The 26,933-nt window shown below is 44.1% G+C and overlaps 1 protein-coding gene and 1 pseudogene across 1 annotated transcript; one reads left to right on the forward strand and one right to left on the reverse strand.

The window, feature by feature from the left end:
- LOC149979443 (ecto-ADP-ribosyltransferase 5-like) lies at positions 1–854 on the forward strand (annotated as a pseudogene).
- Positions 855–3,770: 2,916 nt separating this feature from the next.
- On the reverse strand, positions 3,771–25,053 carry LOC118947906 (voltage-dependent calcium channel gamma-4 subunit-like). The gene is made up of 4 exons (XM_036972983.2): positions 24,415–25,053; positions 6,162–6,245; positions 5,444–5,584; positions 3,771–5,006 (listed from the first exon to the last, which is right to left on the reverse strand). Exons 1-4 carry the CDS (start codon positions 24,635–24,637, stop codon positions 4,471–4,473), a joined length of 984 nt encoding a protein of 327 aa, XP_036828878.2. The 5' UTR covers positions 24,638–25,053; the 3' UTR covers positions 3,771–4,470.
- Between the last annotated feature and the right edge of the window lie 1,880 nt (positions 25,054–26,933).

The following is a 26,933-nucleotide window of genomic DNA, read 5'->3' on the forward strand; positions in this document are numbered from 1 at the left end:
GGGGTAGCCAAGCCATCTCTCCATCATACAATCCATCCTCCCCACAACTATGTAAATGTGATTTCAAGTGCTGAACTGTTTCCATAGAACAAAAATATCTGTTTGGATGTGGAGACCAGGCATGTCTTTATTTGACACTATGACATGTTGTTCTTACAGCCCAAGCCGTTTGCACTGGACATGGCCCCAGATTCTGTTGATGACAAATAAGAAAGTTGCACAACGGAAATGTACACTGAAGCGGCCAAGTGTCTCAAAGTTCGATGAAGCCTGGAAGATAGCCGAACAAAAAGCAAAGTCACCTAAACGTGGTCTGAACAGAGAGCATTCCGATGCTATGCATTTATTCACAAATAACAAACCCAAAACCAAATCTAAATCACAATCCTTCTAATTTGACTTCAACAATGTGGTTAGAAATGGCAAATCACTGTATGGAAAAACATTCCAGTACCATTCCCTGCACTTCTATCTGACGGATGCCATTCACATCCTTAAACTAAGTCAAACAGCATGTAGGACCACATACCGCAGAACTGCCTCGTCTTTTAATCAGTGTTGTTGACAAAGAGATCCCTTTTGGTTCTTTCACCTCAAACTATCAACTCAAAACCTTATACACTTTCGGTAACGTTTCCTGCTTTGAGATCAAAACATGTTTCGGGGGTAACCTGACATATTACTCTGCCTATGTAAATGAGAGTGAGGTTTTAATTACGCCCTATGAGGTATTCAAAGTCACTGAAGTCCAGAAGAACCAGTGGTGTGAGGTTGTCTACAAGGTAGAGAGCACTAGATCTCAGAGCAACCTGAATTGTAGATTGCTATATGGAGTGCAATCAAACCAGAGGTAGCTTTTTTTCCATTCAGCAGAATATCAGATAAGCCTGCAGGCTTCATAATGCTCCATTGTATGTTCATATTTACTGCATATTACTGATCATTCCCCAGCAATGTACAATGATACGTCATCTGAATCAAAGAAAACAGTTTCATCTGATTTGTGCTTTTAAAAAGGTACAGCTCTCAGATCAATAGTAAAAGCCTGTTGAAAACCTGCATTGCTTGCTCAGTTAAGATTGGTGTTTTATGTTCCTGACATTGTACAGTTCATCTGTGGATAGAAACAAAGAACGAGGCTTAACATGAATTGCAGCTTCTATTGAAACCAATAAATAAAACATAGAGAATGAATACATGAATACTGACACTTTGTATGTGCTATTATGCCTATGCATTAGATTTGAGATGTGATACGTTTTACACTTGTCTTGCCTGAAAGAGAATAAACAATAGGGAAGTTGAAGGGAATCAGACACACAATAGAATGACAGACAAAACATGCACAAGCCAATGAACAAGATGTTGTACCCCAATTTTATTTATTAGCATTCATATTAACAACTTTATGTTGACTGTTGGATGGAGACTGAAAGAAATATAGAGAACAACAATATCAGCTACCAGAGATGTGATGAGAATAAGCAGGTAGTTCCTCAGAGTTAGGAGAGGAGAAGAGTACAGGTATACTGTGTGTGGTGTGTGTGTGTGTGTGTGTGTGTGTGTGTGTGTGTGTGTGTGTGTGTGTTTTATTGTTTTTACAGGAAGGCTCAATAGTAGTCCTGTTTAGAACATTGAAAGCACATTAAAGCTGTTGAACACAGTCATAGAAAAGATGTGTTCCTCTCCCTCTACGTTCATCACTCTACAGAAAGAAACAGGAATGTGTTTTCAGTGTATTAAATGGTATCCCAGACAGGAACAATGGTATTCACCTCCATGAGTAAAAAGCATGACAAATGCAACAAACTATCAAATTATTTTTCCGTCATCACATCTTGTTTGATATATTATTCTATTAAAAGATGTGATGTGAATTCAGCAATACTCTCTCTATACATGGTTTGTGTTGGATTGACTTTTGTATATACATTTTCACATTTCAAACCACCACACGTTTGTTTCCAACTGTAACAGATGAGTAAGAACAGAGTTAGAACTACTCTCAATGGTCCCACAATGATATCAGCATTTCCTGTTTATGGTGGCCCCTCAGGGACAAACATCCACTTTGAAATCCCCCATAGTCCAGTTCTCTTCCTCACAACAATGGCAATAAAGCAGTGAATCCTTGACTCTCCAAACCTCAAGGGGTTGAACTGTAGAAACTATAATGGAATATTTCCTGAGAAACCAAAATGGAAGAGAAGTTTGGAGGACAATGATGCCATGGATGACTGGAGCTCCAGGTTACAGATGTGGATTTCTCCCAACCTTCAGATTGACTTCTCTGTTCTGCACTGGATGGTGGAGATCTAGAAAACATCTACCCAGACAGAGAGCAGAAAGACAGGTAGGCAGGCAGACAGACAGACAGACATACAGGTAGCCTTTCAGCCAATTCATTCTCTGTCGATCCTCGATCCTTATCCAACCAGCTGCCTGGCTGTTGAAAAGCTGAAAGACGTCCTGTGCTCTCTCAATTCCTGGGCGAGTCGGCTTTTGTTAACTGCTCTTTTCCTGTGACCAGTGTCCCCACAATGTCAAATCTCAGTAGGGTTTTTGATTAGAACACTGAAGGAAGGGGACTGACATAGAAATAAATAAAGATTGCAGAATGTCCATAGGTGTTCCACTGACATCATCAGGTCGGCCATATTGGACTGGACTCTATGGGGACTGAGCAGTAGGAATGAACTTCAACACAGAGATGTCATGAGATGAGATGGGGATGAATTGAGATTGCTATAGGATGAAGGGTATCAGAGATACGTTTTAAGACAGCTGGTTAGACTTAGCAGTTATGGATGAAATGTCATCAATCCAGTATCAATTTAAAAAAGAATGAAACATACACTAAGTGTACCAAATATTAGTAACACCTTCCTAATATCAAGTTCCACCCCCTTTTGTCCTTTTGAACAGCCTCAATTCGTCAGGGCCTGGACTCTATAAGGTGTCGAAAGCGTTCCACAGGGATGCTGGCCCACGTTGACTCCAATGCTTCCCACAGTTGTCAAGTTGCCTGGCTGGTGGACCATTCTTGATGCACACTGGAAACTGTTGAGAGTGAAAAACCCAGCAGCATTGCAGTTCTTGACACAAACCGGTGTGCCTGGCACCTACTACCATCAAAGACACTTTTGTCTTGCCCATTCACCCTCTGAGTGGCACACATACACAATCCATGTCTCAATTGTCTCAAGGCTTAAATCCTTCTTTAACCTCTCCTCCTTTTCATCTACACTGATTGTAGTGGATTTAACAGGTGACATCAATGGGGGATCATAGCTTTCACCTGGATTCACCTGGTCAGTGTATGTCATGGAAAGAGCAGGTGTTCTTAAAGTTTTGTACATTCAGTGTATGCACATTCAAAGGTGCTATTTCCCTTCTAAACTTGAAAATGTACAACAACACATTCTTAATCCGGAAATTAGCAGTCGTTTGGATGTGCTTTTTTTATATAACAGATGGTCATTTAATCATAGAAGTGTCTAGAATTAAATGACTATGGTTGCAGGAAAAAAAGGGGCATGATATAACATACAGTGGGGCAAAAAAGTATTTAGTCAGCCACCAATTGTGCAAGTTCTCCCACCCAGATGAGAACTTGCACAATTGGTGGCTGACTAAATACTTTTTTGCCCCACTGTAACTCTAACCCCTAACCTTAACCCTCACCTAACCTAACTACAACCAATTAAGTTTAACATGGGTTCGCTGGTCAGTCATGTCCCTTTAGTTTTTCCCAGATACAAAAGAATGTCTTTGTTGAGAACTCAATCCTTGGGTTTTATTTCTCTATTAAACTAACAGTGACACACAGTAGCTACTAACAGATAACACAGAGACACCGAGCTCTACTCCAGTAGGCTATACAGTAGCATGCAAAGGTGACAGAGGGCTTCAGGTTGGACAATACATTTAGCTGAACTATGTTCGATACCTAAAGCAGGTAAAATAGTGTGAAATGTTGTACATTGAACAATTCACTCAACAGTTTCCCAACACACATTGGCAATAAAAATCCATCAACAAGAGGACATTCCACTCTCTTCTCTTTTACGCGGTTCAAGGACACATCTTAAAGGGAATGGTTTTTTTCTTTGTAGTGTACGACACAAACAATGATGGTGACTAGTCTGTTGCAGTCAAAAAGCACAAAGGAACACCAGGAAAGAAGCAAGCACTCTTTATGTCCAGTGACCCTTAGAAACCATGTCACGGGCAACATTTTCTAACCTTATATCTCTGTCCATGTCCTCAGTCCTCGTCCTCATGTTGTTTTTCACTGAGGAGGGGCTTTGTCTTTTCACTGGCTCCGTCTTTCCCTGGAACTGCGGACTCTGACTCTGATTCTCCAGTGTGACGGGCTACCATGGGGTCCTCCATCCCCAAAGGCCCACCTCCATCCTCCATCCACATCAGGGGGGCCTCCTCACTCCACCGGCCCGTCTAAAGCTCTTCTCACACGGGCGTGGTCCGCCGGTTGACCCCGTCCTTCAGGTCATTGGGGAAGCAGTTGTGCAACTGCAGGAAATCGCCTGAGCCGTGCTCGGGGCTGTATGCGTTCTCCGTCACGCCCCCTTTCAGACCCCCCTCACGGGTCAACGTGTACATGGTCAATTCTCCCAACGGCCCCGTTGCTGAGGTCCCACCCTTCAGCCTCGCCGGGGAGTGCTCCTGCGAAGCGTCAGAGGAGCGCGAGCTGGAGTGGGGTGTCCGCCGGCGGAAGCGGTAACTGGGTATGCGTGAGTAGGGTGAGGAGGAGGACATGGAGCGGATGAAGTCGCGGTGAGCGTGGAAGCGGACCTCCTTGTTCTTCTCGATGTAGATGTTGACAGCCAGGACGGCCACCATCTCGGCCACGATGAAGGACAGAGCTCCGAAGTAGAAGGACCAGCCGTAGCTGTAGGTGTTCTTCTTGTCCTCATCCCGCTTGTCACTGGGGTCGCCGGCGTTGCTAGAGATGTAGACAATGATGCCAATGATGTTACTCAGGCCTGAGAGAGTTATAGAAAGACCGAAACACAGAGAGAGAGTGTATATGAGGGAGACACCGAAACAGAGACAGAGAGAGTCAGAACATCAGACAATCTCTCAGCCCCATTGGTTTTCCTATCAGGCTTCAGCCCTGACTTGAGGAACGTGTAATCAGACCTCTGGATAATACTAGTCATCAGTCAGAGATCCCAGAACACATCTTCTCTCTGGTCTGATAAGTAATGAACAGTCTTAATGATCGGTGCCACTGACCTCCCCAGCCCTAACACACTGCTCTAATGTACGTAGAGGACAGCTCATGGCCTTCTCAGCCTGCGCTGTGAATGGACTTCACAATTCAGACCGAGCACAGGTAACTGATGAGGGTGTGTGTGTGTGTGTGTGTCAGGCCCTGAAGGGTGTGTGTGTGTCAGGCCCTGAAGGGGGCGTGGCTTACCTGCGGCTACGAACAGGATGCCGGCGCTAAGCAGGATGCTGTTCCTGTTGCTATAGATACGTCCCACGGCCAAACACAGCCCCCCCAGCATCAACAGACAGGTGCTGAGGATAGGAAACACACTGGACGCCCGCACAATACCTGGAGTAGAGAGAGGTATGGTTAGTCACACACACACACACATGCGCACACACACACACACATGGACACACACACTCACACACACTCCCTGCAGCTATTTTCTGTACACACTGAGTGCTACTGTGGGTTTTAGATATTGAATAAAATCACTCTTTAAAGTCTATTGTCTTGGGGGAATATAAGAAAAAATACCCATAACTTTAAATGACGAGCAGTAACAACAGTTAGGATTACTACACACATAGTCACGAGGTCTGAACATTTATTAGAAGAGAAGTGAAGGAGAGGAGAGGAGAGGAGAGGAGAGGAGAGGAGAGAAGGAGAGAAGAGAAGAGAAGAGAAGTGAAGGAGAGGAGAGGAGAGGAGAGGAGAGGAGAGGAGAGGAGAGGAGAGGAGAGGAGAGGAGAGGAGAGGAGAGGAGAGGAGAGGAGAGGAGAGAAGAGAAGAGAGGAGAAGAGGAAAGGAAAGGAGAGAAGAGAAGGACAGGAGAAGAGAGGAGATGAGAGGAGAAGAGAAGAGAAAAGAAGTGAAGAGGAGAGGAGAGAAGTCAAGAAGAGAAGAGACAATGACCACTCACGCAGGAGGTATTCTGAGCTGTCTGTGTCATAGTCGTTATCATCTGGGAAGTGGTTGATACGGTAACAGCTCCCTACGTTAATCCCTGCAGGACATTGGAAGAAACATTGCATTGCATTTACACACAGTGACTGAAACAGCTGAGGAACAGACCTCAGTTATTAACTTAGATCGTCGATCAAATCAAATCAAATATATTCATTTTTCCTTTTTACATCAGCAGATGTCACAAAATGCTTATACAGAAACCCAGCCTAAAACCCCAAACAGCAAGCAAAGCAGGTGTAGAAGCATGGTGGCTAGGAAAAACGCCCTAGAAAGGCAGGAACCTAGTAAGAAACCTAAAGAGGAACCAGGCTCTGAGGGGTAAACAGTCCTCTTCGGGCTGTGCCGGGTGGAGATTATAAGAGTAAATGGCAATTAAGGCTAGATCGTTCTTCAGTCACAATGGTTGTAGAGGGTGCAACAGGTCAGCACATCTTCAGTAAATGTCAGTTGGATTTTCCTAGCCGAGCATTCCGAGGTCAAGACAGTAGATGCGGTAGAGAGAGAGCGAAAGAGGGAGGGAGAGCGCTAGAGAGCGCGAGAGAGGTTCAAAAACAGTAGGTCCGGGACAAGGTAGCACGGCTGGTGAACAGGTCAGGGTTTCATAGCCACAGGCAGAAAGGCAGAAACTGGAGCAGCAGCACAACTAGGTGGACTGGAACCGCCAGGAGTCATCAGGCCAGGTAGACCTGAGGCATGGTTCTAGGACTCAGGTCCTCAGAGAGAGGGAGAGTGAGAGTGAGAGTGAGAGGGAGAGAGAGAGGGACAGGGAGAGGGCGAGGGAGAGGGAAAGAGAGAGAGACACACAGAGACAGAGAGAGATACAGAGAGAGAGACAGAGAGAGACAGATACAGACATAGACAGACACAGAGAGACGGAGACAGACAGAGAGAGGGAGAGAGAGATGTAAGAATTAGAAGGATCATACTTATTAAGTTCACACAGGAAACCAGATAAGACAGGAGAATTTTACCAGATAGGACAGACTGACCCTAGCACCCCAGCACATAGACTATTGCAGAATATACACAGGAGGCTGAGACAGGGGGGTCAGTGAATATGATCAAATTGGGGTTCTAGTCAAGATTCTAGCAGTCGTGTTTAGCACTAACTGAAGTTTATTTAGTGCTTTATCCTGGTAGCCGGAGAGTACAGCATTGCAGTAGTCTAGTGAAAACAAAAGTGGTCCTACAATGGAACCTTGACGAATATTGAAACCTACAATTGATTTGTCAGAGGACAAACCATCCACAGAGACGAACTAATATCTTTCTGACAGATAAGATCTAAAGCAGGTAAGAACTTGGCCGTGTAGAGAAGGTTTCCAACCTCTCCAGAGGAATGTGGTGATCGATGGTGTCAAAACGTGGTACTAAGGTCTAGAAGCACGAGGACAGAGGCAGAGCCTTGGTCTGACGTCATTAAAAGGTCCTTTACCACCTTCACAAGTGCAGTCTCAGAACTATGATGGGGTCTAAAATTAGACTGGAGCATTTCGTATACATTGTTTGTCTTCAGGAAGGCAGCTTTTATTTTAAATGCTTGAGAGGAATGAATGGGAGATTCGATATAGGCCGTTAGTGGGGGGGAGGGGGGGTCAGGCTTCGTTACTGCCACTTGTATTGAGTTTGATACAAATGATGTTCAACATAGGAGGGCCAAGCACAGGAAGTAGCTCTTTCAGTGGTATAGTTGGAATAGGGTCCAGTACAGTGACGTGTATTCATGGCTGCCATTTTCTTTTTTCAATTTGCAACAGGCTGAATGTATCTCACAAGAGAAAGCCTCCGAGGGACACAGAGTCTCTCTGTTTCTCTAAGTAGGTCGACTATCTGATGCTGTCTGGTCCAAACCAATATGACATTGTTGCCTCCTTTAGCATTGAATCCAAGGGAAGACAGCAAGCATCTGGCCTCCATTGACAAAAATAGTATACAAAACTAGCCAATCATTGTTGAGCTGAACTGAGCGACCTCAGCTGTGCATGGTCCAGGTGCATTAAAAAAAGTGTTAACTCCTATCAAATACCAGAAAAACTTTCAATGTTCCATTTTGTTGTGTTGTTTTCCTCCGGTAGCTAGCTAGCCAGCTAGCTAAACTTGGCCCTTTCCTAATTTAGCCATGGATGGAGACAGGGATTTGGAGTTTGTTTTTACTTAATTCTCCGTACCTGCTAATGATTAAAAGGATGGAAGTTCAATATGTAGCTAGATGTAGAAGGCTAGTGTTAACTAGCTAATGTTGCCCACAAATGGAAGTTAGGCTAGTGAGCAAGCATTTTAGCCAGGTAGCCTAGGACAAGAAATAATAGCGTGTTCTGTATGACAGAGCACTAAGCCGTTTTGTGAACATTAAAGAGAGCAGGATGATGGCATTGGAGTTTCTCTACAAGTAGGGTGAGTCAACATGTTTTTCTATTTGCACGAACGCTCACACAGAAATCAGAACCATGGACAGCCACATCATATTAAGTTTATGTTGATTGGACTAAATCATTGTTGGTATCTTTTAGTTGTCACTGTATTAGACTAAGCAGAGGTGATTTGATGATGTTGACATGTTGAAGTGTAAATGGTGCTGGAATAGTGGAGTTTCTGTTTTCTTTGTGACTTACAGTAACTCTCTGTGGTTCTAAATCAATAGTTATTTAGAGGTCCGAAAATGTCAGAAACATTAACTTTCTTGACTATGCTGTGAGTCATGTAACTAACTATCTGTTACTGTACATGGAATATGCTTTGTGGACTTCACTGGACAGAGGTGGCTTCCTCAGGGATTTCATCCACACTGCTTCTGGTCCAGTCGGCAGCTGGAAGGTTTAGAGGCTATGACTATTTTCGTGAATGTGTCGAGAGACAGGATAAAATAACTTGAGTGTCTCCCATTGATCCTAGGTCCTGGCAGTTCTGTGCAGATAGAACAACTTAGTTTTGGAGAAATAGGCAGGTTCAAAGAGGAGTCCATAATATACTTTCTAATGATCAGGATCTTTTCATCTAAGAAGTTAATGAATTCATCACTGCTGAAGTGAAGGCCACCCTCTCTTGGGGAATGCTGCTATTTAGTTAGCTTTGCAACAATATCAAAAATACATGTTGGATGGTTTTTATTCTCCTCCATCAGGTTGGAAAAGTAGGCTGATTGAGCAGCAGTGAGGGCTCTTCAATATTGCACAGTACTTTTTATATTTACACACAGTGTGTGAAAAATCTGAGGAACTGACCCCGGTTCATTTCTTACACATTAGACTAATACAGTACTTGAAGATAAGGGCACCAGGGGGACAATATAAGAGAATAGAAAATGGCATCTCATTTAAAACATGTATTGCCTTCCTCCTATTGAAAAGCTCTAGATTCTCATAACTTAGTGATGAATAGCACTGTAGGACACAATAGGACTACATATTTTATTCATCCACTATAACAAGCTGTTTAACACTGAGATATTCATCCACTATAACAAGCTGGTTAACACTGAGATATTCATCCACTATAACAAGCTGTTTAACACTGAGATATTCACCCACTATAACAAGCTGGTTAACACTGAGATATTCATCCACTATAACAAGCTGTTTAACACTGAGATATTCATCCACTATAACAAGCTGTTTAACACTGAGATATTAATCCACTATAACAAGCTGGTTAACACTGAGATATTCATCCACTATAACAAGCTGTTTAACACTGAGATATTCATCCACTATAACAAGCTGTTTAACACTGAGATATTCATCCACTATAACAAGCTGTTTAACACTGAGATATTCATCCACTATAACAAGCTGTTTAACACTGAGATATTCATCCACTATAACAAGCTGGTTAACACTGAGATATTAATCCACTATAACAAGCTGTTTAACACTGAGATATTCATCCACTATAACAAGCTGTTTAACACTGAGATATTCATCCACTATAACAAGCTGGTTAACACTGAGATATTAATCCACTATAACAAGCTGGTTAACACTGAGATATTCATCCACTATAACAAGCTGTTTAACACTGAGATATTCATCCACTATAACAAGCTGGTTAACACTGAGATATTCATCCACTATAACAAGCTGTTTAACACTGAGATATTCATCCACTATAACAAGCTGGTTAACACTGAGATATTAATCCACTATAACAAGCTGGTTAACACTGAGATATTCATCCACTATAACAAGCTGTTTAACACTGAGCTATTCATCCACTATAATAAGCTGGTTAACACTGAGGTATTCATCCACCATAACAAGCCGGTTAACACTGAGATATTCATCCACTATAACAAGCTGGTTAACACTGAGATATTCATCCACTATAACAAGCTGTTTAACACTGAGATATTCATCCACTATAACAAGCTGTTTAACACTGAGATATTCATCCACTATAACAAGCTGGTTAACACTGAGATATTCATCCACTATAACAAGCTGGTTAACACTGAGATATTCATCCACTATAACAAGCTGGTTAATACTGAGATATTCATCCACTATAACAAGCTGTTTAACACTGAGATATTCATCCACTATAACAAGCTGGTTAACACTGAGATATTCATCCACTATAACAAGCTGTTTAACACTGAGATATTCATCCACTATAACAAGCTGGTTAACACTGAGATATTAATCCACTATAACAAGCTGGTTAACACTGAGGTATTCATCCACTATAACAAGCTGGTTAACACTGAGATATTAATCCACTATAACAAGCTGGTCAACACTAAGATATTCATCCACTATAACAAGCTGGTTAACACTGAGATATTCATCCACTATAACAAGCTGTTTAACACTGAGATATTCATCCACTATAACAAGCTGTTTAACACTGAGATATTCATCCACTATAACAAGCTGGTTAGCACTGAGATATTCATCCACTATAGCAAGCTGTTTAACACTGAGATATGAAGCTCATGGAGAGCTTGTTCAACTGAACTTCATCTTCTCCTTGGAGGCAGAATACATTATTCCATTACTCCCCCTCTTGGTTCGTTACACTGGTGTCAGAAGTGGGATTGAGAGGAAATGGAAAAGAATGTGAGGAATGGTTTGTCCTGCGATCTAGATGGACCCATGTGTGTGTTCAACACGACAAGGTGATGTTTGTCTCACCTCAACCCATCACCTTCTCCCTATATTGGCTTTAGATAAAGCAGCAAGCAGCCGATGAGAACCTCATCTAAGGTGAGGTGAGGCACTGGTTATTGGTTATGACTTTCAAAAAGGTGCAGTCAATGCCCTGCGTCTCTCTGGGGCTTGCAAATTAAGATTCCAGCTCATTGCACAACACATAAATCGTGGGCCACCACAAAGCCGATTTGAGTTAGATGCTGGAGGAACAACACACACACACTGATATTACACCACAGTGTGATTAAGAATGCATTACCCAGAGGTATTTCGTGCATTTCAGTGCATGTCCAAATTCATCTGAGGTGAATCCCTGATTGGTTGAGCTCAGGGAAAACAACCACCTTACTGGAACAACAAAGGAGTGGGCTCTCTGATGGCTTTAAGTACCTGTCTGAGGGTGTGTGTGTGTGTGTGTGTGTGTGTGTGTGTGTGTATGTTGGGTAGGGGAGAGACCTATTGCTGTAATATTGTACACACTCAGGGGAGGGAGGGAGGGAGGGAGGGAGGGAGGGCGGGAGGGAGGAGGAGGGGGAGGGAAGAGGGTGGAGGAGGGAGGGAGGAAGAGGAGGAGGGGGAGGGAAGAGGGAGGAGGGAGGGAAGACGAGGAGGAGGGAAGAGGAAGGGAGGGAAGAGGACGAGAAGGTTCATGGATACATAATGTTGTTGTGGTATTGCTGTTCAGCCAACCAATTCAATCATAAATAGACTACTTACCATCTCTGCCTTGGGCTGGGCTGGACTGTACCTGAGTTTATTTGCAGTGTTGAGCACAGCCAGCACTCAGCAGTGTCACTGTCAACAGTTACTGTGGTGTGTGTGTTTGTGTGTTTGTGCTTGTTTGCTTGCTGCATGTGTGCACTCGTGTCTTGAACGAATGTTGTAAGATTCCATGGACAACCCCTTTATCCATAGTGTTGTTGTGGTATTAACCATCTATTTCCTCCCTCAGATCCCTAATGGCTGAACACCTGTGACAGGGTTGACACAGTTTCCTCCCGACTGTATAAAAGCCTTATTACGTGAGTAACCACCAAGAAGGAACCTAACAGCTAGTCAGAGACCCAGGAGACCCTCTCTGTACACTCAGGGTGACTCACAGAGCAGGGGCCTTGAGACACAAACATAGCCATTAACTGGGTCTGCTGTTTAATAAGGACCGTAAAATCACACAGTCTGGGCCTCCCGGGTGGCGCAGTGGTTAAGGGCGCTGTACTGCAGCGCCAGCTGTGCCATCAGAGTCCCTGGGTTCGCGCCCAGGCTCTGTCGTAACCGGCCGCGACCGGGATGTCTGTGGGGCGACGAACAATTGGCCTAGCATCGCCCGGGTTAGGGAGGGCTTGGTCGGTAGGGGTGTCCTTGTCTCATCGCGCACCAGCGACTCCTGTGGCGGGCTGGGCGCAGTGTGCGCTAACCAAGGTGGCCAGGTGCACGGTGTTTCCTCCGGCGCATTGGTGCGGCTGGCTTCCGGGTTGGATGCGTGCTGTGTTAAGAAGCAGTATGGCTGGTTTCTCCCGAGCCCGTACGGGAGTTGTAGCGATGAGACAAGATAGTACTACAACAATTGGATACCACGAAATTGGGGAGAAAAAGGGGTAAAATTAAAAAAAAAAATAATAATAATAATAATAATAAATCACACAGTCTGTCTGTATGTTTATATGCCAAATAAACACCTCATGTAACTGATAATTGTCCCGAAGAAGAGCATCATTACCCAGTAGTGGTGCGTGGGTAAAATCCCGGGGGAAGCCAATCCCCCCAGAAAAGCCAGATTTCCACATATACTGTATGTTGTGATAATTGCATTGTTTGCTCTATAACCTGTTAGTTAATGTGCCTTGCCACCGTGATACACTATACTGTATATACAAAAGTATGTGGACAACCCTTCAAATGACTGGATTAGGCTATTTCAGTCACACCCGTTGCTGACAAGTCATTTTGTAAAATATCTGCCCTGCTAGAGCTGACCTGGTCAAGTAATGTTATTGTAAAGTGGAAACGTCTAGGAACAACAATGGCTCAAGCGCGAAGTGGTGTGCCACATAAGCTCACAGAACGGGACCGCCGAGTGCTGAAGCACGTAGTGCGTTAAAATCATCTATCATCGGTTGCAACACTCACTATTGAGTTCCAAACTACCTCTGGAAGCAACGTCAGCACAATAACTGTTAGTCGGGAGCTACCTGCCCGACTGCATAGTGCCAAAAATAAAGTTTGGTGGAGGAAGAGTAATGGTCTGGGGCTGTTTTTCATGGTTCAGGCCCCTTAGTTCCAGTGAAGGGAAATCTTAACTCTACAGCATACAATCACATTCTAGACAATTCTGACTTTGTGGCAACAGTTTGGGGAAGGCCCTTTCCTTTTTCAGTATGACAATGCCCCTGTGCACAAAGCAAGGTCCATACAGAAATAGTTTGTCGAGATTGGTGTGGAAGAACTTGACTGGCCTGCACAGAGCCCTGGCCTGCACATAGCCCTCACCTTTGGGAAGAATTTAAACACCGACTGCAAGCCAGGCCTAATCGCCCAACATCAGTGACCAACCCCACTAATGCTTGTGTGGCTGAATGGAAGCAAGTCCTCACAGCAATGTTCCAGAATCTAGTGGAAAGCCTTCCCAGAAGAGTGGAGGCTGTTAAATCAGCAAAAGGGGGACCAACTCCATATTAATGCCAATGATTTTGGAATGAGATGTTCGACGAGCATGTGTCCACATACTTTTGGTCATAAAGGTTTAAAGGCAGAGACAATAAGAAGACAGAGGAGCAGAATAAATTCAACCACACCTTCGTTTCATCACAAAACCGGACAGTAACCTCTGTCCAGTGAAGTCCACAAAGCATATTGCATGTATTGTAACAAACAGTTACATGACCTACAGCATAGTCAAGAAAGTTAATGTTTCTGACATTTTCAGACTTCTAAATAACTATTGATTTAGAACCACAGAGAGTTACAGCAAGTTGCAAAGAAACAGGAGCTGCCTCCACTATTCTAGGACCATTTCAACTTCAACATTTCAACATCATCAAATCACCTCTGCTTAGTCTAATACAGTGACAACTAAAAGATTCCAAAAACAATTTAGTACAATCAACGTAAGCTAAATAAGATGTCGCAGTCCATGGTTCTGATTTCTCGCTGTGTGTGTGTGTGTGTGTGTGTGTGTGTGTGTGTGTGTGTGTGTGTGTGTGTGTGTGTGTGTGTGTGTGTGTGTGTGTGTATGTGTGTGTGTGTGTGTGTGAGTGTCTATTTAAGTGGAAAAAACATGTTGACACACCCTACTTGTAGAGAAATGCCAATGCCATCCTCCTCTCTTTCATGTTGACGAAACGGTCTATGACTCTGTCATAAAGTACACATTTTTTGTTTTTGTTTTCCTAGGCTACCTGGCACAACGTTAGCTAGTTAACATTAGCCTTCTACATCTAGCTACATATTGAACTTCCATCCTCTCAGGCCGGGGCACAACAATGTATGAATTAATGGTTGGATCAGAATCACCGTTATAATCATTGGCCAGTACGGAGAATTAAGTAAAAATTAAGTAATCCTTATCTCCGCCCATGGTTAATTTAGGATAGGGACAATTTTAGCTAGCTAGCCACTGAAGGACAACAACACAATGAGATGCAACAATTAAAGATGTTTCTGTCAATGACGTATGCTCTCAATGCGATTTGATAGGAGTGAAGCCAAATCCAAACTGGCTTCTTTTGACACTCAGTTTAGCTCAACGCTGATTGACTATTTTATACTTTTTTTGTCAAGGGAGGCCAGATGCTTGCTGGCTTCCCTTGTCTTTAATGCTACAGGTGGTAACAATGTCATCCTCTTTATGACCAGACCGCATCAGATAGATGGCCTACACGTAGAGAAACAGAAAGGCGTTGTTTCACTCGCTCAGATGCTTTCTCTGGTGAGATACATTCAGCATCTTGTGAATTGAAGGGAAATTATGAAAACACAGAGAGACGAAAGATAAATAACTTAATGTTTTCTTAATTTTGGGGGAAGCCTGGCTTCTCTTGGCATCCATGAAAACACACCACTGTCGTTATCAAGACGACAGTGTGTTTTGTTCTTTCTAACAGAAGAGATGTTTGGACATGACAATGACATTGCTAGAATGGACGTAATGGGTGAGCAGTCATTTATTTATGTCCAGCATTTCCCCTCTCTTGCCTCTTCCCTCCTCACCCATTTCATCTCATCCCATCCCCCGTCCTCCCTCCCCCAGAGCGTCTCACTCAGACCCCAGCTCCAACCTCTCCAGTCTGTCTGCCGCCATGGCCCCTTCCACCTGTGTGTGTGTGTGTGTGTGTGTGTGTGTGTGTGTGTGTGTGTGTGTGTGTGCGTGTGTGTGTGTGTGTGTGTGTGTGTGTGTGTGTGTGTGTGTGTGTGTGTGTGTGTGTGTGTGTGTGTGTGTCGGTCTGTCTAGGGGAAGAGGAAAAGAGAATATTGCATCTGATTTGTAATCCGATTAGAGACTGAGGCTCCTGGGCTTGTGATTTACGAGCGGTGGTTATCAGTCTAATGTCTAAGGTGTGTGTGTGTGTGTGTGTGTGTGTGTGTGTGTGTGTGTGTGTGTGTGTGTGTGTGTGTGTGTGTGTGTGTGTGTGTGTGTGTGTGTGTGTGTGAGCGAGAGAGCAAGAGAGCAATAAAGAGACAGACAGACAGACAGACAGACAGACAGACAGACAGACAGACAGACAGACAGAGAGAGTGAGAGAGAGACCAGTCCCTGAGCCCTTCCTGGGAGACCACCGCTGGGCACATCCTCTCCATGGCAACCCCAGTTCTGTTTCAACAGTCTGATTTCCATAATGTCTCTAAGGATGCCTTTGACATCTTCATTGGCAACCACCAACAGACAGCCTGTCACATGGCTCCCTGTCAACAGCCCCCTAACCCTTCAAGAAATATATCCCCCAACACACACACATCTGTCTATACCTGTTGTTTACGAAGCATGTGTCAAATACATTTTGATTTGAAACACAAAACACAGATATTACATAATGTACACCCACACACACATGCATGCCCTGTGAGTGAAACAGCTATCACAGCACAGCATTGCTGTGGGTGACAGGGTGATATACTTTGCCATTATTGTGAATTAACTCAGCTCAGCCAATAACGCGAGAGCCTCAGTGGAATAGACCAATCGCATTACAGTATCACAGCATCATATCCTACACTCTCTCAGCTCTCCCTGGTGTCTACCCTGCCTTTTTCCTATCCTCAAGACATATCATCTCTCCAGTTGAATATTTTAATGGGCAGATTAATTAAGGATACCCTCCAAATGAACATCAATACATATATCTGCAATATATAGCATCATTAATACAGCCTGGGGGCTATAATGTAATGGTACATGAGGTGGCTGCATAGTACAGTGAGTGAATGTAAGGCAGAGTCCCAAATGTTATCTTATTTCCTTTGTAGTACACTACTACGCTACTTTCAACCAGGGACCATATGGCTCTAGTCAAAAGCAATGCACTATATAGGGAATAGGGTGCAATTTGGGACTCAGCCTTACATTCACTGACTGTACTATACAGCCGCATAGTATACCATTACATCATCAAAAGGGGCCAGTGAGGCTGTGGGTTGGAGTCTATCAGGGGGAGTCATCTGGTTTTATATAGCTGTAAACAGATAGGACACTGTTCCCCAGCCTATAAAACAACCAGACACTGTTCCCTGGTCCTCTCAGGTGGCAGCATAGAAATGTAATTACTAGAAGGGACAATTATTCTGTGATGGGTGGTCCAGCTCGCAGCGGCCATATTAATCTGTTTCTATGGTAGTATAGGCAGCTGGGAGTGCTGAAGGCTGGGATCGCTAGGGGTGCAACTTAATAGTGCAGACTGGCTTCCTCTCCTTGTCTCCTTTCCTTCATCTTCACCAATGTGAATACCGGGGTGCATCTCAATAGGCTAAAGTGGCTTTCTCTCCTTGTCTCCTTACAATGTGATAAAACTGGATAGGTTAAATTCAAGTCACCGGTAAGGATCCTCCATTTCGCATTCAAACCTGTGTTTTCAGATCAGTACAACTGAATGAGAGGAGGTGAGGATGAGATGAGGAAGCCACTTTAGACTATTGAGATGCACCCAGCAATGGGCTGAGAGAGGCTGGACTGGGGGCTTGTAGGCCTGTTGTAAGACAGGTCCTCACCAGACATCACCGGCAACAACGCCGCCTATGGGCACAAACCCACCATCACTGGACCAGACAGGACTGGAAAAAGGTTATCTTCACTGATGAGTTGCGGTTTTGTCTCACCAGGGGTGATGGTCGGATTCGCGTTCATCGTTGAAGGACTGAGCGTTACACAAAGGCCTGTACTCTGGAACGGGATCGATTTGGAGGTGGAGAGTCTGTCATGGTTTGGGGCGTCATCGGACTGCGCTTGTTGTCATTGCAGGCAATCTAAATGCTGCGCATTACAGGGAAGACATCCTACTCCCTCATGTGGTACCCTTCCTGCAGGCTCATCCTGACATGACCCTCCAGCATGACAATGCCACCAGCCATACTGCTCGTTCTGTGCGTAATTTCCTGCAAGACAGGAATGTCAGTGTTCTGCCATGGCCAGCGAAGAGCCCGGATCTCAATCCCATTGAGGATGTCTGAGACCTGTTGGATTGGAGGGTGAGGCCTAGGGCCATTCCCCCCCAGAAATGTATGGGAACTTGCAGGTGCCTTGGTGGCAGAGTGAGGTAACATCTCACAGCAAGAACTGGCAAATCTGGTGCAGTCCATGAGGAGATGCACTGCAGTACTTAATGTAGCTGGTGGCCACACCAGATACTGACTGTTACTTTTGATTTTGACCCCCCTTTGTTCGATGACACATTTGTGCATTTCTGTTAGTCACATGTCTGTGGAACTTGTTCATTTTATGTCTCAGTTGTTGAATCCTGTTATGTTCATACAAATACTTACACATGTTAAGTTTGCTGAAAATAAACGCAGTTGACAGTGAGAGGACATTTCTTTTTTTGCTGAGTTTAGAAGGACAGAAGAAGAGAAGAGAGGTGTAGAAGAGAGAAGAGTATGAGTGAGTGAAGCAAAGAGAAGAGAATTGGAGGAGAAAGGTGGGGAGGGGCAAAGCTGAGGGCAGCATGCAAGAGGAGAGGAGAGGAGAGGAGAGGAGAGGAGAGGAGAGGAGAGGAGAGGAGAGGAGAGGAGAGGAGAGGAGAGGAAAAGGTAGAGATGAGAAGAAAACAGAGGAGAGTAGAAAAGTGGCAGTGCTGGTGGAAGTGAGAGCCCGGTGGCTAATTAGCACCCTTGTGGCCTTTCGGCTGACACATTTTAATTACAGACCTGTGGAACATGCTGAGAATGCCAAGCGAGATTCAAAATAAGCTAATTATGAGCGCAATAGTGTGAAAGGAGCTGTCCAGTGCTGAAATCAAACTAACAAAAGACAAAGGTTTGATTTCAGCACCGGACAGCTTCTTACTCTCTGCTACAGCTAATAGCATAGATGGCAGGGATGCTGATGGGCGGGGATGCTGGACAAAAGGGATTCTTCTTCTGCTGACAAATGTATTCAAAGACTTACAGCACCACACTCTGTGGACAGCGCTCAAGCTCTCTGCTCTGTCTGCGAATGGAACCAGTGATTGGAACACAAAGTGCTTGTGGAATAGTGATTTCCAGAGCACTAAATTATGAATTTCTGAAATTACAATCACAAGGGAATAGAATTAAAGATGGCCATTGACCAATCTGAAGATAGAGTTTGTGAAACAAGCCGCTAGGCTACATGCTGCTTTTACATTTTTATCCCATGAATCTACATGTCAAAAGAATGAACACTTCCTGAGAAGAACACAGAGAAATGAGCTGTCCAGTGCTGAAATGAAACTAGCACAGAGGCTAATATGAACACATTAGTGGGCTGTGTTCATGCCTATAGGGCTTGCTTATGTGCTACTTTAATTTCAACACTGGACAGCTCAAGATTCACTCTGCTCAACAAGTGCTTACTGTCCCCATGTTTTAGATGTGTTACAATGTGTTTCGACTGTCTGGTGTCACAGCCGCTGACTCCTAGAGAGGCTACATATCTCACACTTATTGTACGGACCTTGAAGTTGGATTGTGAGGTCAGGTGACAAATACCTTTTCGCACTGACTACACTATCAATTGCATTACACAGAATGATTTTTCAAGTTTCAAGTTTTCATCACAGATAGAACTAGGAAGCCATATTTCACCAGATGTATAAATGTGAAGCATCCGGTTGGTATTTCCACTCACTACCAAATATGGTGATGAGAGGAAGCCCAGTGGCCCACATTCTGCTAATTTTCTCATCGATGAAACATTTGATCTTCATGCAGTTTTCTTTTTCCAAACTACAATCTATAACAATCAGAGTGGACTGCATGTTGTAGACGTTACCCATTCCTAAAGTTTCAAAAAAGTCCATTGTTTAGATTTAGAAGGAGTTCAAGGGCGAATTGCACACACGAACTTCACCGAGTAGGCATTCCCTAGCAGAAATATGCAAATAAATATTGGAAAGCGCCAATAGGATCTCACTAGCTCGTCCTTGGCTCTGCCTTGCTTGTTCTGCCCACTATGATTAATTTGCTCCGATGAAAACGACAGACTTTGGTCTATCTTGGGTTAGTAATAAAAACTCTTAGTTTATATTGTCACAAGTTGGCCTACAGTGAAATACTTTCTTGCTTTCTCTTTCCCAACAATGCAGCAGAACAAGAAGTAGTGTAAAAAATAAATACAAAGTCAAGTCGAACCAAAACACATGAGAATTAGAAATAAGTTCAACACGAGAAAGTGAGTAAGCTATATACTGTACAGTGTCAGTTCCAGGGTCAGTTCCAATACCATATTTACAATGTGCAGGGATACTGGAGTGGAAGGGGTAGATATGTATAGAGAGAGGTAAGGTGACTAGGCATCAGGATATATGATAAACGGAGTAGCAGCAGAGTATATGATGGCTATTTTAAGTTGTGTTTTTATTGTCATGTGCACTAGTACAGTGAATTGGACTTTCTTGCTTGCTCTAAGATCTGGCATGCGTCAACAACGCCTGGGCACAGTCTCTTCCTCTTGTGTTCTTATCTACTGATGATTGTCCCCATGACAACCGTGGGACACTTGTCCACTCAAATGGCGTCTGGTGTGTATGCTCTCTCTAATTCTCTCTTTCTCTCTTTCTTTCTCTCTCTCGGAGGACCTGAGCCCTAGGACCATGCCTCAGGGCTACCTGACATGATGACTCCTTGCTGTCCCCAGTCCACCTGGCCGTGCTGATGCTCCAGTTTCAACTGTTCTGCCTGTCATTATTATTATTTGACCATGCTGGTCATTTATGAACATTTGAACATCTTGGCCATGTTCTGTTATAATCTCCACCCGGCACAGCCAGAAGAGAACTGGCCACCCCACATAGCCTGGTTCCTCTCTAGGTTTCTTCCTAGGTTTTGGCCTTTCTAGGGAGTTTTTCTTAGCCACCGTGCTTCTACACCTGCAATTCTTGCTGTTTGGGGTTTTAGGCTGGGTTTCTGTACAGCACTTTGAGATATCAGCTGATGTACAAAGGGCTATATAAATACATTTGATTTGATTTGATTTTGATACTGGTACATTGATCTGTTAGATACATTTTGATTCAAATGTCAGATTGTCTGAATAAATAGCATGTCTAGCCATAATGTACTGTAGATAGCCTATGTATAGTCTATTCAGATATACAGTACTGTGGATAGGTCTATTTATAGTCTATTCAGATATACAGCACTGTAGACAGGCCTATTTATAGTCCATCCAGATATATACAATAACTGTGGAACCTCTGTATGTGCAAGAACTGTAGCAAACAAACACAGCAGTCAAAAATATTGAAACGCTTGTTTACTTTTTTCCCTTTCCTTGATGACTTCTGGTTTCTGTTTTCTTTGGGCTACTTATAGAGCTAGCTGCATACTGCTCCATTCAGCTTTCAGCTATATAATAAAAATGAAACGTGGCTAAACTAAACTATCCTAAATAAAAAAGACATACAGACTGGATTCTCTTTTCAGACTTTTATTTTGCTACATGTGTAAAAATAAAGGTTACAACTAAATCTTGTAAGGAAAAAAAAGTGTCTGTCTTGCTTGTCTTTAGGTGACAGAGGTGTACTGGCTGGACATCTCCCAGCTGTATGTGTTATAGTACACCTGTGGTGGCGCATAGCAGCCGCAGCAATAGGCCATGGGCTGGACAGTCGCCCATGTGTATGTCATCTGGATCTGCTCGCTGATATCATAACCCGATGTCTGCACCGACCCGGAGTCGGTTGCACGCGCTCCAGGGGTCTCAATGATCTCGAGGGTCTCTGAGATCTTGTTAGCTGCTGCGGCGGTGCCACGGTTACCAGAAGACGAGGCGATGGCCGTGGCGAGTCCATTAGCAATGGTTGTACCAATGGCAGCAGCGGCGAGGTCACATTTGATGGCCGAAGCAGTAGTCACGCGGAAATCACCTGAGCCCAGCCGGGTCTCGAGGTTCTGGATGGCTTTTGGAGCGTTTTTCTCCGCGGGGCTAGCATTGGGAATTGGGCTCCAATCCCCGGCCTCAGGTCGAAGGCTCAGTCCTTGGGCGGTCGCCACGGCTCGTTTCAAAAGCTCAGTTAATTGTCGAGACTTCGCTCTCTTGTCCATTTCAATTGCCATCTTGATTGACAGGGTCACGGTGTCAACTAAGTCGATGTGGGTGTCCATGTCTGATGGCTTTATGATGGTTGATGGACGATGCAGCGCTTTTTTAGGTTTTGGAACGTGGCGTCATAATGGATGCGAACATTTCGTCACACGTTTACATCATTCATACACATCAAGCACTGTTATCTTATTTGATGTCTTAGATTTGTTTGTTTCTGTTATGTTTACTACCGTGCTGTATGTTTACACTGAATATATAGGCTATTTGCAGAGCTGAAAGAAACGCCAGGGAATAGGATGTTGAAAAACGACGGGGATATATTAAAAAATCAACTAGGTTGTCCTAATTAGACTATCATGGCCTGTAATATATTTGATAGCCTACAAAACCACGGATGTGTTGAAGAGCTATACCAATCACAGGCCTGCCATCATCCATGCTCATCAAACTTCCTCAGCCTTTCCTTTTCCAGCTGTTCTTTTCCTATAGAAAGCAGTGCAATAAAACACTCATGCAATGACAGCACTGCGTGATAACCACATCAGATACTGCACTCCGGCTGCCAAGCCATTTGTTTTCTCTGATGGGCCTGTCCAAGCCACGCGAAGGGGGGCCGAGCCACGCCTGACTTTTAAAAAATGACCTGCATTAGGCGCGTCCATGCGCTCGTGGATGTCTGTGGTGTGGAGCGGACATGGATAGATCAGGAAAGATTACTCATTTGTGTTGGAATAGGAGCTGAACACACAGAAACAGACATAGGCCTACCTTTTGGATTACATAAATTGATTATGCCGCCAAAGCCTCGTGTAAAATAACCTGGCTAATCTTGGAAACTTTTCTAGCTTTTTCAAATTGATAGTGTGTTAAACTGTTGTCCATATTTATAATTTCAACAGTGTTGCTTATTAGCAAATACATTCACTATCAGGAGGCCAACATCTTGTAAAATGATGAGTTCTGGCTTTAGTCTACGTCAAGCAGTTCAGCACCACCGACAGCTGCTCGAGCGCTTTGCTCAGTCTGCGACTGGAACACAACACAGTGCTTCTAGAATAGTGTCTTCCCGCGCGCTAAATTATACACGTCTACTTGCTAGTGATATCCACACCCCTCAGCACACGTATTCTCAAACCATTACTGACGGCATTGAGGTCAGGAGTGACTGTGGGTTGACTGAAGGGACACTTGACTTGCAAATTGGGGTGGTAAGCCCTAAGGTCCCATGATATAAGACAACCTTGTCATATATGCTAGGATAATTCCCAAAGCCTTGGAAAAAACATAACAAGTACAGGTTAAAGTCAGTGATTTGTTGGACAACAATGCCAGCAGCTTTGTTTCACCCACTTAAGCTAAACCACCTCAAACTGTTACGGAACATTATGTTATTCAAGTAGAGTGTGATACAAGAACCTAAACCTTGAAAACGTCTTAATTCCAATGGTTCTAAAAGGCTAACAGCAGTGGATGAATGGTAATATATTGTTGCCATTGCCTCCGCCTCTGACCAATTAGACTACGAGCCATGTAGGCCTATTGGGGGCTCTGGTCTATACACGACTTATTATCAAAATACTTCACATAAAACTACATTAAGCAAGCATGTCTAGCTATACCTATAAAAAATATATGCATTTGTACATCTTTAATGGCATAAGAACATCATATTTTACTTTGCTTGGACAATGAAATCTCTGTACAGATTCCTCTTTATTTGTATAACCTAGTCTCTCATGTTTCCATAGCAATTAGAGAGACGTTGCCAAGCAACACCCTCAAATACAATAAAGACGTGAATGAAGGCAGAGCTCGTCCTGAAGGCAGGACTCATAAAGGTCCTCAGAGCGTCTTTAGGTTTAGCAACAGTGTAGTGAAAATATCAACCAACTTCACTCTGTCAGTGATTTATAAACTTTTTAAACAAGTGTGTTGATGAGCTTGTTTTCTCCATAATCCACTCATAGAATTATAGCGCCGCTTCAGATAGAAACATATTCCCTGTATTTAAACTAGATCATTCTTACGGCCAACACCTGCTGCGTTTAATGTATTTGTCATGCTCATATCACTGCCAAACAGTCCTTATTAAAGACTACCCTATTTACTCTCACCTTGTTTGGAGCGCGTAAAAACGCACCCTTTGACGGCGTTAAGTCTCTTCCTCTCTCTTAGCGAAGAGAAGCCAATACAGTTGACAGTAGAAACAAAACAGCTCCTCTATGAGACAGACAATTACCTTCTTGCTCCAAATACTACCAATAAGCACCCTTTCTCCACATGAACTCAACATGACTTCACATTACCAAAGTATAATAGAAAGAGTAACCTATTTCAGCTTGCCTTACCTTCAATACAACATATTCTCCACAGCCCAGAGTGCGTAAGATCTCCCCTTGCCTTCTTGGGTTGTGACTGGGTGTCATCCGTACTGGCATTGGTTGCGTTGCATATGTATGCCCGTGAGTACAGCCAGTAGTCCGTCCCGATGGCTATGGTCATGAGGCTGAAAGCGGCGAAAGCCCCCACGGTAGCCAGCAGTGTCTGAACCCCACGGTCACACCACGCCATGGCGCTTCATATTATTCAACAGAGCCCGGTCTACACACACCTGGAGAGCGTCACGGCGCGGCGGGTCATCTGGACATACCGCATGTCCACTGCGCTTTGCTCGCTCCTCTCTCCTCTCCAAGGATCTGAGACGTGGGCTACGTGTTGACTATGGGTGACACTGGATCCCAATGTTCACTTGGAGCTGTAGCGCTCACTCCGTGTGACAGCCAGCTTGAGTGATCCGAACGGGAGAGAAATCGGTGTCCACACTGATCTGACGCGCGCAAACAGCCCACATGTTTGGCCATTCATAGTTTCTGAATCGCCTGATATTTAACCCCAGGTTGATTCTATGTTCCTGGTTTGCTCCTGCCCTATATACCAACTTTTATTGGAATCAGAACCTGTCAATATCACTGATCTATGGAGAGATGTCACTAGGAAGGGAGGGGCTGCAGAGAAATAATGACAGTCAGGTATTGACATCTCTCTCTGTGGTCTACCTCTCAAGCCAGCTCAAGCCTGGTTCATGTGTCAAAGACATGGAGACCTGAATTACCATCCTAAACCCCAGATATCTGGCCCAAGATATCACCCAGATACGTGGTGCTTACCGGTATTGTCTTAGACCTACTCTCACTACTTACTGCTGCCCTCAATGTCACTGTAAAACGAAAATAGCAACAGTCACTCATTTTATTCTTGATTATAATTTAAGCTAAACAGACTGGCAATCAGGATAGCCCAAGCCCTCTGTACAGGCTGTTAAAAATGCACTTAGATGTTTACTGAGTACATGTTACTATCAAGCACACTATAAATCACAGCAGGCAGTAGGACACCACTGTTCTTCACATGTAGCCTGAGGCCTATATGCTATTATAGGTATTGATGAAACAATATTACAACCTCATGCCACATTAACCTTTGGAGAAGACTAGAGACAAGCCAATAAGACACAGCCTGCATCTCAAACGGCACACTATTCCCTTTTAATTGCACTACTTTTGACCAGGACCCATAGGGCTCTGGTCAAAAGTAGTGCACTGTATAGGGAATATGGTGCCATTTGAGATGCACAAAGAGCTACCTGCCTGTGCTAGCCAGCCTGTGACAGTGACTGATACTGTATGTAGGCAAAGCATGTAACAAGAGGCAGTAAAAGTGACAGTGGCCAGAATTTACAGGCTATTGTCCCTCTGTGAAGGAGCAACAGGAAGCACCATCCACCCCTGAAGTCATGCTGGGCTTCTGATTGGTTGACTTCCACCAGGCCCAGTAGATGTAGTCTGGGGGTCAATAGTTTGTGTGTGTGTGTGTGTGTGTGTGTGTGTGTGTGTGTGCCTGACACGATGGTCGATCACTTACTGGAGTCTGAAGAGAGCCGAGAACATCTACCCATTGCAGCTGATGAGCGTTTACTATAGTCAATATGGAAGCAAACCCTGTGGCAACAGAAAGTCAGTTAATTGTGTGGCTGGCTGTAAGCTTTATAGCAAATTATTAAGGCCAGGAGTCTTTTATGCCCATGTGACCTGATCAAGAAAAACTCCTGGGTCCTTATTCAAAAAGTGTCTCGGAGTAGGAGTGCTGATCTAGAACCAATTCCCCTGTCTGTGATCAGTAGATGGTTTTGTGTCTTTATGTCAATGTTGTCACACTCATAAGGATGTTCCCTCTAGTCTAGGGTAAGTGTCCCAAATGGCACCCTATTCCCTTAATAGTGCACTACTTTTCACCAGGGCCCATAGCGCTTTATAAGGAATATGCTGCCATTTCAGAGTCTAATTCACCTTGGAGAATTGTTCAACTGAGCATCGCTTTTCATATAATCTATCCCCTTATACTCCACTCTTTCCTTCATTCTTTCCCATGTAGTTCTGTCCATCACACTCCCCAACATCTACTGTTCTATTCTCCTCCCTCCACCTCTCTCTGCTGTTGTTCTGTTCTTCAGTCGGACCCTCCCTAATTCAACCATACTCCCTGATGTTGCTTCATACCACATCACTCCCCCCATACTCCCTGATGTTGCTTCATACCACATCACTCCCCTCCCACAACCATACTCCCTGATGTTGCTTCATACCACATCACCCCCCCATACTCCCTGATGTTGCTTCATACCACATCACCCCCCCATACTCCCTGATGTTGCTTCATACCACATCACTCCCCCTCCCACAACCATAATCCCTGATGTTGCTTCATACCACATCACTCCCCTCCCACAACCATACTCCCTGATGTTGCTTCATACCACATCACTCCCCTCCCACAACCATAATCCCTGATGTTGCTTCATACCACATCA

Source organism: Oncorhynchus mykiss, chromosome 12 (assembly GCF_057628025.1).
Source record: "Oncorhynchus mykiss isolate SJ-2025 chromosome 12, ASM5762802v1, whole genome shotgun sequence".
NCBI classification, from domain to species: Eukaryota; Metazoa; Chordata; class Actinopteri; order Salmoniformes; family Salmonidae; genus Oncorhynchus; species Oncorhynchus mykiss.

Excerpts from the sequence above, each read along its gene's own strand:
- LOC118947906 (XM_036972983.2), bottom strand. The coding sequence starts at position 24,637 with ATGGCGTGGTGTGACCGTGGGGTTCAGACACTGCTGGCTACCGTGGGG. Across the intron at positions 5,585-6,161 it reads CAGCTCAGAATACCTCCTGC|GTATTGTGCGGGCGTCCAGT; the intron begins GTGAGTGGTCAT and ends TCTCTACTCCAG. Across the intron at positions 5,007-5,443 it reads CATCCTGTTCGTAGCCGCAG|GCCTGAGTAACATCATTGGC; the intron begins GTAAGCCACGCC and ends TAACTCTCTCAG.